Source organism: Macrobrachium rosenbergii, chromosome 36 (assembly GCF_040412425.1).
Source record: "Macrobrachium rosenbergii isolate ZJJX-2024 chromosome 36, ASM4041242v1, whole genome shotgun sequence".
NCBI lineage: Eukaryota > Metazoa > Arthropoda > Malacostraca > Decapoda > Palaemonidae > Macrobrachium > Macrobrachium rosenbergii.
The window spans coordinates 6,497,918-6,510,711 of record NC_089776.1 but is presented as its reverse complement, the minus strand read 5'-3'; the positions used below and the strand labels follow the sequence as shown (position 1 = coordinate 6,510,711).

The window sequence follows — 12,794 nt, the reverse complement described above, 5'->3', positions numbered from 1 at the left end:
AAAGTATCAGACAGTTTTGGAGCATAAAATTATTGATCACAGTTAATATTATTATACATAACGCATCTGGGAATTCAAATCTACGTTGCTCTTGTACTGCTCAAGAATATAAAAGAAGTATTTAGATCATTTAAGATATGTAGATATTAAAATTAAGATCATTTTCCTCAGTTTTAGACTTATGAGACTAGAGCCCAGCATTATGTAGTCAGCCAATGGTCTGCACAGACAGAAAGTCTAAGAACATGAGAGTATTGATCACTACTGATACAATATGCATAAGATAACGTGAAGCCTGGTGTTAAATATATGCTGACGATGCATTTACCTATTAAATCTAATATAACGAAATACCTGAAAGTATCGCCATCGACGACACACTGGCTGTTTTGGCCGCATTCCTGTCTACCTTCCACACATGGGTCAGCCTCTGTAAAGTCAGAAATTAAATTAGAAACACGTAAAAAATGCGCTGAAGTTTCATCGGTGCAATCGAGTTTTCTGTACAGTGCTACAGTGTATAATCAAGGCCACCGAAAATAGATCTATTTATTCGGTGGTCTCGGTATAATGTTGTATGACATAGATCTAATATTCACTCGTAAATTTAAACCACTTTAGGACATAGGTCTAATATTCACTCGCAAATTTAAAGCACCTTGGGACATGGGTCTAATGTTTACTCATAAATTTAAAGCACCTTGGGACATAGGTCTAATGTTCACTTGCAAATTTAAAGGACCTTGGGACATGGGTCTAACGTTCACTCGTAAATTTAAAGCACCTTGGGACATGGGTCTAATATTCACCTGTAAATTTAAAGCATCTTGGGACATGGATCTAATAGTCACTCGCAAATTTAAAGCACCCTGGGATATGGGTCTAATATTCACTCGTAAATTTAAAGCACCTTGGGACATAGGTCTAATATTCACCTGTAAATTCAAAGCACCTTGGGACATAGATCTAATATTCATTCGTAAATTTCAAGCACCTTGGGACATGGGTCTAATGTTCACTCGTAAATCTAAAGCACCTTGGGACATAGGTCTACAGAAACTCAAATTCATTTAGACCTACCTTCTAGTGGGGCAACCTTAGCAGAGAGAGCATAACGTACAATCTGCTCCGGAGCGTCGTACTGGATGAAAATATTTTCTGCAACCTGTAAATATGGAAATGTTCATTAATAGGCTTAATATTTATCAATTATATTTAGTACTATTGCATAAAGGATGATTTTTTTATGTCAAGCATTCACTCCTTTTTCCTGTTCATTTATGAAATTTTATATTAAATTACTGGCTTTGAAAATTTCAAATTTCACAGAAATTAATTTTGTTTGAATGAGTGAATCGGCAATATATATATATATATATATATATATATATATATATATATATATATATATATATATATATATATATATATATATATAACTACCAAAGCGTTGTGACTTTATTTTACTTTATATTTGCATTTATTGACCCTTTATTTATTGTAATGCTTTTTCTATATGCTTTTTTTTTATAAATTTCCCTCAGTAAAGGAAGGTATTCTACCTTAAAACGAGGCCAGATTGTGAAAAAATATAAAATCAAATATGATTTTTTATGGATTATTTCATTATTTTCAAGCAAAATATGTTTTTGTTGCATAAATCTCAACTTTACTGAGGAAAACATTTGTATGGTTGCTCGGTAAAGGTATAACATAGTTTACCACCAAACAAACATTTTCTTTGAATTGAACACGAAAATCATTTTCAATTCAGAAAACGCTACACGTGTAAAGGTACCCTTTTACGATATTTCCATTGTTGTTTTAATCAAATATTATTATTATTATTATTATTATTATTATTATTATTATTATTATTATTATTATTATTATTATTATTATTATTATTATTCAGAAGACGAATCCTATCCATATGAAACAAGCCCACCGATGGGGCCACTGACTTGAAAATCTTCAAGCTTCCCAAATATGTGGTTTTCATTCGAAAGAAGTAACAGAAGGTAAATGGAAGCACAGAAGAGTTTTGCAAAATTACTAAATAGAATTATAATTATTTTTCAGAAACCTGAGATGCAGAATTACCTTGAGTCTGACAGTGTTCAGATCTGTGGATTTGGGTCTCCAGCGACACTCGTCGAAGTCGATGGTGGTCTCGACGGTGAAGGGCGTGTCGATCGTTTGTCCCTGGAGGCGGAAAACTCGACTGGACCTGGCCCTAATCTGACCTGGAACGACAGAGAGTGAGGGATTATTGGATAAAGAGCCAAAAAAATAAAAAGCTTTCAGCCTGCCAGTGAACAAAACTCATTCTAAAATGCAATTATTATTATTATTATTATTATTATTATTATTATTATTATTATTATTATTATTATTATTATTATTATTATTATTATTCAGAAGATGAACCCTATTCATATGGAACAAGCCCACACAAGGGGCCACTGACTGGAAATTCAAGCTTCCAAAGAATATTATGGTGTTCATTAGGAAGAAGCAAGAGAAGGTAAAGGGAAATACAGAAAGAAAAAATAAACTAATAAATTAATAAATAGATAAAAATGTATTAAAATGCAAGGAGAACAGCATTAGGGTAGTAACGCATTGAATCTTCGCTTGAACTTCTGAAGAAGTTCCAATCGCACGACATCCTCTGAAGGGAGGCTTTTCCGCAGTCCAACGCTGTGCGGAGGAGGAACAAAGGAACTTTGGAGAAGTTCGACAGCAAGGTACACTTTTACTGCACGCTGGTGCTTCTGCTGTTCAGCGAATCTGGCTGCTGTTCTCGGCAGTGAAAAAGGTGATAAGGAATCAATTGTTTCCAGACGTTCTCAAATTTCTACATTACCTGGCTTGACTCTGGTGTACTCTTCGTTGAAAGCGTCCATTTCTATTTTGGAACCCAATGGAACAGTTGGAACAGACCCAGTGATTTCGGTGTTCACTTGCACGCTGTTGAACACGTCTAGACCCTGTCAGGAGGATGAAAGATAATGAGATATAATGATAATTCATAATGATAATTCATAATGATTCATATCCATATCCACTTTGCTAGTCTGATGAAAGAACAGTCATCTCACAGTGTTATGTAACACCTCAGAATGACATGACTTGTGATGAATATGATTTATGAAAATCTGGCTTTGCAGCCGAACACTGGGGCACTCCCAGCCATTCAGTACTTAAGACAATGACAGTGACAGAAGGTTGACAGGAAACAGCGACCCCATATAGAAATGGACAAAGCTGAAGACTGAGGAGAAGAAGAAGAAGATCTGAATACTCAAATGCATCCTAAGCTGTTATATATTGAAAGCAGTTGGATTCATGCCCAAACTAACCTTGAAACGCTGGTGTACGAACAAGTGATGTCCAGTCTGGGGAAAGTCGACTTCCGCAGTGCGGGTGAACATTGCTCCTGAAATTGGGAAAAGATTTCAGCATCTTTTCAACAACTGGTGATGGAATTCAAAGGTGGGGCAGGGGTGGGGATCATCTACCACGTGAATTCAAGTAGTGCTTCATTCAAGGAAGCTACTAATTCTTCAGGGAAATTATTCTCTTAGTTTCAAATCTTCAGAAAGGGGACACATCTTTGGAAATATTTTTGTATCTGAGTGGAAGAGCTATTTCTATCTATCTCTCTCTCTCTCTCTCTCTCTCTCTCTCTCTCTCTCTCTCTCTCTCTCTCTCTCTCTCTCTCTCTCCAGTTTTATCAGCTTACACTTTCACCAGTTTTACCAATGAGTATTTTTCATGCATTAAGAGTAAGAGCTATTTGAATATCAATTCGAGTTCTGTCACTCCAAATTTACCCTAGATTATTTATGTATATTTTTTACTGTCATCTTTAGATATCTGCTATTATTAACATTATCTTTATTAACTGTAAATTTAGCTTCAAAAACAACCCATAAAATCGTAAAATAACGAAAACCATCAAAATAAGTGAGCACCAAATTCATTAAACCGACCATACTAGATCTGGAGAACTTCACCAACCCACCAGAAAGCTACATAGACCCATTACACGAATATCACCGACTTCCAGAACCACAACTTCTTCTTACCCGTCAAGGCAAACCCGTTTGGGACGTCGCCGACGGGTTTGGCGAAAAGCCAGGCAATTCCGGTGCCGAAAACCGTGATGCTCTGGATGTCATACCCGATTTGGGACGGCATGCGGGAAATGGCAGTGTAGGTCCTTCCTTCTACCGTCAGCACGTAGGAATGGAGGTCTGCGTCTTTCAGCTCAATGCCGTTCACAGTGCCGCTGACTTTGCCTGTGACTCTTAGAGGTTCCTCTGCAGAAACAGAAAGCTGAGAATAAGTACTTAGTAGGAGTTGCACGGTTCAGTTCTCCTTCAAAAATACACATCAAAATTGTTTACTTTCAAGTTCAGGTGGTCACTTAACTTGACACCTTTGTTCAGTAATCATCTTCTGAGAAACAGAAAATTGGGTAAATATTTTGTAAATGTCATACAGTTTGGTGTTTCCTTCAATAAATACATCTGAATTATCTACATTCAAGTTCAGGTGGTCATATAACTTGAAACCTTTGTCCAGTAATCATCTGTGTACAGAGAAATTTGGGTAAATATTTGACAGAAGCTGCACAGTTTAGTTCTCCTTCAGAAACACATATCAAAATTGTTTACATTCAAGTTCAGTTGCACATGTAACTTGACACCTTTATCCAGTAATCATGAGCTACTATTGTGTGTTGATAATGATAAAAGTGTCCTGAAATCTGTGTGTGTGTGTGTGTTTGTGTGTGTGTGTGTGTGAGACTTATTCACTACCATGGTACAGTGTTTATATAATCTTTACAAAAACATCTTTGCATTTTCATTTGTCTTCTTGTCTTGATGTCTGTTCAGAAGAGCAAGAACTGTTTTGGCGCAAGAAGAGCTTAAGTTACTGTAACAACAAGAACAGCAATAACTGGTCTTCTTCTTCACTCTCCAAGGTGTAAAAATAAGTTTTGATTAATTTGCTTCATTTCAGAAACCATCTTTGTCTAACTTTCTACCCATTTGCCTTCCTACCTTTTCCTAACCTGTTTATTCTCTTACTTTTCTTAGGCCAGTTGATGCCATTGCGAAGTAACCAGCCTGGCTAGGCCTAGTTATCTCTTACCCTCTTACCTTTCTTAAGGCAGGCCTAGTTATCTCTTACCTTTCTTAAGGCAAGCCTAGTTATCTCTTACCTTTCTTAAGGCAGGCCTAGTTATCTCCTACCTTTCTTAAGGCAGTTGATGCCCTTGATGAAGTAACCAGGCTGGCTAGGCCTAGTTATCTCTTACCTTTCTTAAGGCAGTTGATGCCCTTGATGAAGTAACCAGGCTGGCTAGGCCTAGTTATCTCTTACCTTTCTTAAGGCAGTTGATGCCATTGCCAAAGTAACCAGACTGGCAAGAACAGCAGAAACCAGGATCGTAGTCTTCGCAGACCGAGTTGGAATGGCAGATTGACCCCGAAGAAGCGCAGCTTTCTTCCGTCTTGTCCTCGCTGACCAGGTCGGGTTCCTGGACGTTTTCATCCAGAGCGATCATGCCGATACGGTAGACCCACAGTCCTGGAACGCCAGTGTTGCTCCATCTGTTGGTGTCAAGATTTTGATAAAGTTTTACTAATGCAAGATTACTTACTATGGTATGTTACTTTTTTTATAGTTCCTAAGAGTCCTTTTATTAATTTCCTTTTTTAATTTCAGTATTGTGCGACATTTACTCTGTACTGAAACAAAATACTCATGGTGTGATGTTGTTTCTCTGCTATATAAGTAGCTAGGCCTAGTAGTCGACAGCACTATAGTTCCCGGTATGTTACGATTTTTATAGTTCCTCAGAGTTCTTTTAGTATTATCCGTTTTAAATTTCAATACTGTGCAATATTTACACTGTACTGAAACTAAAACCTCATGGTCTGATGTTTCTTTACTACAGAAGAAGAAATACAGGGATCTAAAGGTGGAACTGGGACAAAACGGCACAGTTGCACTGAGAAGCAACGGTTGGAAAGGTTGGACTGACAGCAAGACTGCAGACAGGAAGCAGGAATGGAAGTAAGGAAAAAGGTTTAAAAGTTGGTGCAGCTAGGAGTCAAAGAGATGCCTCAAACACCCTTTAGTAATGCATACAGTGCACTTACCCTTCTTCAGGAGCTGGAAGTCCACTGAACCATTAAGATAAGGTGAACATCCTTCCAGAAGAATGACTCATTTGCTCTTGACCAAAATGAGTATAGCCATGATGGGTGAATGTTACTTACTTGTCTAGACTTCTGACTTGGTCTGTGCCGGACCCTTTCAGGGTGATGTGTCTTCCGTCCCCTGATATGAGACCTGCTTGGCCCCTCGCGTCTGCCATGTTGGGGTCCTTGCCATCGCTCTGCAGCCACTGGATGCCGCCGTCAGCATATTTGAATATGGCATAAGATTCCTTGCCATCCGTGGCAAGAATCAGCTGGTATGTGTTTAGCTGTTGTGGGCAGAAGAGACTCAGAATTAGCCAGCCGAGATGGAAGGTTATGTACCATATGTGGAAACGGTTACAGTTAGCATTTAAGAAAAGAAAAGCTTTTTTTTAGGTCATAAACTATGAGCTGGCACTGACTGGCTACTTCAGCATGTAAAGACATTATAGATAAACTCTCAAGAAGCAATATTTGGAGGAGACATTTGGGTTGGAGGCTTAAGGCTTACAGGACTGTGTCAGGTTTAGTGTTCAGTACATGGCATACAAGAAACTTGAAGAATACTCTTGTACCCTCCCTCATTGTATAGATTTTATTTTCTATAGTAAAATGGATAAATATAATTAAAAGCATTCCTGTCTTCGTTTACAATACATTTATCAGTGAAAGAAAATTACAAACAATAACGTCTCTACGAAATATGTCAAGGATTCGGTGAGACAGCCATCATGAAACTGTAGGGTCTAATGTGGTTCATATGTTTAATGTCTTACCTTTCCTCACATTTATTTGTGCCTAGAAACTAGCAAAACGAACCTGTTACAGCAAATGTTTTCCATGGACTGTATTGAGCATCAGTTTATTTCTCATGACTCCTGAACTTTGCCTAAGCTTCAGTCCTCTAACCTTCAGAAAACAAGAGGTTATCTGACTTACCCCACAGTTTAGATTCTGAGATTCACTTAAAATACTTTTACCAAGAGTACTGACGCATGAACCTTATAAAATTGTAATACTTAAGCATAACTGAATGACAAATCTCTTACAAACTTAGACACTCAAGCAATGGAGCAACAGACTCCAACCTAAAATGAGGCCGCTGATATCAGGAAATATCTTGTATAAACACTTGTCCTCAGTACCTCTCAGGCGGCTCCCTTATCTACAAGATTATCACCGGCTTTGCTGCTGTTTCAAAGACGAAGAAATTAGGCCAGCTGAAATAAAAGCTAGAGTTTTGTTGGTCCATCCCTAGTCCGCCTTGTGAATCATAGATGAGATTGTGCTGAGTAGGTAAACACGGAAATCTCATGAGTTAATGCTGTGGGTCTTCTTAAAAGAATTCAGAATTTCTTTCAGAAAATATCACACAGTGAATGCTGCTGCTCTGAGTCTTCTTAAAAGCATTCAGAAAATCTGACTTTCAGTCTTCTTAAAAATATCAGAACCTTTCAGAAAAGTGACTGCTGCTGCTCTGAGTCTTCTTAAAAACATTTCAGAATCTCTTTCAGAAAATGTCACACAGTGACTGGTGCTGCTCTGAGTCTTCTTAAAAGCATTTCAGAATCTCTTTCAGAAAATGTCACCCAGTGACTGCTGCTGCTGTGAGTCTTCTTAAAAGCATTTCAGAATCTCTTTCAGAAAATATCACACAGTGACTGCTGCTGCTGCGAGGGACAAGAAGGTAACTTCTATCCTTATCAGCAGTTGATACAGTTTCAGATAAGCATCATCTACTTCCCGGAGCAATACGTCAAGGATTTAAAATAATTTCGTTTAGTTGGATTATCGCTTGCCCGATAAGATAGTTGTTGAGTATTCCTCTGGGGCTGTTTGTCTATGCGTGGGCCACTAGACTGCGAACCAATGCCCAGCTTTCCTGGGTATTTGTAATGCGACCCTCGGGCGCCATTCAGGTTTTTATCATCGTCATTCATCATGATCTAGGTTCGTTTTTTTTTTCGGAGGTCCTCCGATAGGGCCACATCTGGTCCATCTCGCTGGCCCCGTTTATTTGGTAGTTAAACCTTATAGTTTTCTTAGATAACTTGTTTTTCCATAACATAACTGTTTTCCAATACATTCATTTAGTTTTTTTCTTAAGTTTGCTAGTTTTCAAATTTTTTTGTTATTGTTGCTATTTATTAAATAATCTGCCTGTCATCTATTTCTTAATGTTCTTTTCTGTTTCCTATATTACATCGATCATAATTATGTCATAGTACATCAGTCATTTTCCTTCTCACCAACAGAACTCTCACATACAATCTTTATCAGTGATCCTATGCATTTTTTTCTTCAAATCATGTTTCCTTTTTCTCCTCACATATCTGATCTGCTTCTCGCTATGCACAGGCCTTGGCAAAACGTATAGGTTGAATTATAATCCTTTAACCTTTGGTAGTCCATGAATTTTGTTAGGGAAAATCTCCAGTACATGTGTCCTTCCTGGGTCCAAAATTGTGGCATTGAAAGCACCGTTAATACGTGATATCTCTCAGGACATCGCAGCTTCTTACTGGGTCCATCAAACGCATCATCACGCAGACCTAAATTCTTTCTTATCAGCTGTGAGATCTGATACTGCAGTGCTTCTATCCCTTTGGTTTTATTGATCAGTGTAGCAAACAGTTTTAGGTGATTTTCTTCCTTAACCAGATCTTTTAGCCAACAGTTCTTGTATTTCATATGTTCTGTAGTCTTCTTTACTTCTGGATCTAAGAAACTTGCTCACATGATCTATGTCATCATTTATTCTTCTTCCTCACATGCAATGTTTGCTTATTGATTTCCCATTGCTGTCATTGTTCAAGCACCAGCAAGAACAGACAGGGTAGCAACAGTCATCATTGATTTGTGATGTTACGTATTGTGAATCACCAATTCAAGTCTGGAAATGGCAAAACTCGTCATTTTCACCGAGAGCAACCACTCACCACTCACTACAGCTACCAGGAGTCCTTTAGAAGCTGTCATAAAAACTCGTCCAAAATGGCGCTGGGTTCGGCTCTAGAGAGTGTAGCCTTTTGTTTGCTAGTTTCAGGTTACTCTAAGGGTACCCGTACATGAGACACTTTTAGTGGAAAGTGGCCAGCCATTAAGTGGGCAGCCACTAAAATAGAAAAAATGGAACACACATGTTTGTATGCAACACCGTAGACGAGCCACTAAAAGTGGACAACACAAAAAGAGTGGATACAAAAGGCTACTAGGTCTATTTCTTGGCCACACCACTGTAGTACAAGCTGATATTATCAGCAGGCCGCTAAGTGGCTGACCATTTAGTGGCTGGCCACTAAGTGGCTATCCACTTAGTGGCCAGCCACCTTCCACTAAAAGTGTCTCACGTGCGGGCAGCCCAAGGCAGAATCCAGAGAAGAAGAAGAACACGACTTCGAACTCACCCTGTCTGATCGTTGGCTGAATGCCCCGACTCCGTCCCAGGTCACGATGAAGATGCCCTGCGGGTTGAAGTCTTCTGCCGCCCCGAAGTACTTTTTTAATTCGTTCTTCGTCCTCGTGACCGTCCGAGGGTCAGAAGTTTCTCTGGGGGAGAGAAAGGATATTTTCTGTTAAAACAGGATTCCATCTAATAAAAGGAGCCCACAAAATCACCAAGATGGTAGACATTGTAGCATTATATTTCGAAGACAACTGTCTTCCTCAACGAACAGGTAAGCCCATATGGGTTCCTTTTTTATATATATATATATATATATATATATATATATATATATATATATATATATATATATATATATATATATATATATATATGTATATATATATTTATTAATTTTCAGCTCATCAAAGTAGCAAGAGTGCACGTGGATGTTTAGAGTAAAACCAATTTCCAAAGTGATGAAAAGAAACAGAGCCTGTCCTATATGTCTCTCAAAAAATGAATAATTAATCTTTCACTAAAGGAAGTATTCTTGTACACTTCCGTGCAAAACTTTGGAAAAAGAATACATTACAGATTGTAAAAGAACAGAAGGCAGTGATTAAACTGAAGAAGTGTGATCTTACCTGTACCAGATATTCCCCGCTCTTGTGATGTCGACGTCGGAATAAAAAGGGGCAATTATCGGATACTCAAGAGGAAATTGCACATTGAAGAAGTTTGGAATCTCGGTCAGGAATGAAACAAAACCGTTGATGTTCACCTGAAAGAAAAAAAAAGTAGATAATTAATGAATGAAATAACGCAGGAAAAAGACTTTTTTTACTTTTATAAAGTCTGTGGTTTATGATGAAAGTAAAGACCAATGTAAAGATATATTTTTCTATAAAATTGTTTTGTCTTTCAAGATATGTATAAGATTTTTAGACCTTAAAACACCTAGCAGTACTAATTTGTATCCTGATAATGTTTAAGTTTAATCTACTTTAAAACACTAAGTACTAGTTTGTTCCATTGTTTCCAGCTGGTTCTTGCAGTATATTCAAAAGTTTTTAATAGTGTAGCGTTTGGGTGTAAAATGACCTGTGTCAAAATTCACCTAAAAGAAATGCAAGAACCATATGAATAAGTTGAAAGCATTTTAGCGATTTCCTCATTCTTAATATTTTATGTATGCTAAAATTCAAAGATTCGGAGGTTATGTCTACTACAGTATACATTATTATAAAATGATTCCATTAACACGTTCAGTTTCTGATATATCCAATATGCAGTAAATGTTCTGCCTCGCTGTCGAACTTCTCCAAAGTTCCAGAGGTCCTTTATTCCTCCTCACACCGTTGGACTGTGGAACAGCCTCCCTTCAGAGGCTGTCGTGCAATTGGAACTTCTTCAGAAGTTCAAGCGAAGATGCAATGCATTGCTACCCTAATACTATTTATTTTCATTTTAATACATTTTTATCTATTTGTTGAGTTATTATTTGTTGTAATAAGTGGGATCTCTTCTTTCTAAATTTCCCTTTACCCCCTCTTACTTCTCTTAATGAACACCATATTCTTTGGAAGCTTGAATTCCAAGTCAGTTGCCCCTGTGGTGGGCTTGTTCCATGTGAATAGGTTTCATCTTCTGCATAATAATAATAATAATAATAATAATAATAATAATAATAATAATAATAATAATAATAATAATAATAATAATAATAATAATAATAATAACATTCGTAGGTAGATTAACTGTGAAGAACAGCCAAGTTCTTTAAAATTATGGATAAATAAGTCCCTTTTCTTATGCATTAAAATTTTAATATACTATTTGGAATACACTAACATCCATTTTTTTTTACAAGGACTGCTATCCTTATCATCAGGACAGGGGTCAATAACCTAGGTGCTGCGACGCCAGTTTTGCTGGTCATAATCAATCAATCAATATATTCTTGACAATTCGGGTAAGTTTTAGTATTTCGTTGCCTTTCTTACAATATGCTAACATTTTGCACACAAGGAAAACTCGATTGCGCCGAAGAAACACTGGCTCATTTTTTAACTTGTTTTTGTAGTTTCTCATTTGATTCTTGACGAATTTCACGTTCATTTCCAACGCCTGGTGTCTGTAGGGCCAAATTAGGTCGAGGGGCCTAGTACCTAATTTATACTCCTTTTTTTTTTTTTTCTCCCCAACCTCCCACCAAAACTACCCTGGTTCCTCATTGCAGTCCGAATTTGACTGACAGATGTTTTATCAGACTCGTCAGAATCATATGAAAGATTATCCTAAACATGTAAAAAATGCGCCGAAGTTTCTCCGGCGCAATCGAGTTTTCTGTACAGCCGTTACAGCGTATAATCAAGGCCACAGAAAATAGATCTATGTTCCGGTGGTCTCGGTATAATGGTGTATGAGCCGCGGCCCATGAAACTTTAACCACGGTCCGGTGTCGGTCCGGCTTACATCGTTGCCAGACGCACGATTATGGCCAACCACTGAGGCTACAGGGCTGCAATTTGGTATGTTTGAGGATTGGAGGGTGGATGATCACCATACCAATTTGCACCCCTCTAGCCTCAGTAGTTTTTAAGATCTGAGGGCGGACACAAAAGGTGCGGACGGACCGACAAAGCCGGCACAATAGTTTTCTTTTAAAAAAAAACTAAAACCATATTACCACATTTATACTCACACACACAAACACACTCACACTGTGGTTGCTAGAAAGCCCAGCTCCAGCCTGAGCCGTCCATTGCAGAATTGCCCGTGGGTCACTTAAGCGTTTAGTTTTATTGTATCATGACCTTCCCACCTGCAGCGTGGGTTGAGAAGAAGATCGCTCGCTTCCTGGGACGCGTTCAGATACCCCGTCGCGGAGCGAGCGGAAAACAGCTTCGCGCACAGGGACTCGGTTCACTAGGGAAGGGATTAAACGGAATGTGATGACGGTTTATCTCTAAGATTGTGAAACACTCATCGAGAGGACAGTACCTTGGGAAATTAATCTTGGCTTTCGTACAGACAAGTAAGTAAGTCCGCCATGCAAGCCGCAGTTGCAGAAACAGTGATGGCGATCGTGATTACTATTCATAGCTTGCTTTGCAGACATATGCATCGTGCATTTAAGTTTTAAGAATAAATTCCAGTTTCACATGTCAACGCATTCATTTTTA

At 38.1% G+C, this 12,794-nt stretch overlaps 1 protein-coding gene across 9 annotated transcripts in view; it reads right to left on the bottom strand.

Moving 5' to 3' along the window:
- The window catches only part of Ndg (Nidogen), a 45,710-nt gene that overhangs the window by 23,653 nt on the left and 9,263 nt on the right, over positions 1 to 12,794 (bottom strand). For all 9 annotated transcript variants that reach the window (XM_067134449.1, XM_067134454.1, XM_067134457.1 and 6 more), the window contains exons 3-12: positions 10,254 to 10,390; positions 9,629 to 9,770; positions 6,300 to 6,508; positions 5,398 to 5,627; positions 4,095 to 4,328; positions 3,366 to 3,442; positions 2,870 to 2,993; positions 2,104 to 2,246; positions 1,081 to 1,165; positions 355 to 430 (exon numbers count right to left, since the gene is read on the bottom strand). In XM_067134449.1, the coding sequence (XP_066990550.1) occupies positions 355 to 430; positions 1,081 to 1,165; positions 2,104 to 2,246; positions 2,870 to 2,993; positions 3,366 to 3,442; positions 4,095 to 4,328; positions 5,398 to 5,627; positions 6,300 to 6,508; positions 9,629 to 9,770; positions 10,254 to 10,390 (1,457 nt within the window). The remainder of the gene's footprint in view (positions 1 to 354; positions 431 to 1,080; positions 1,166 to 2,103; positions 2,247 to 2,869; positions 2,994 to 3,365; positions 3,443 to 4,094; positions 4,329 to 5,397; positions 5,628 to 6,299; positions 6,509 to 9,628; positions 9,771 to 10,253; positions 10,391 to 12,794) is intronic.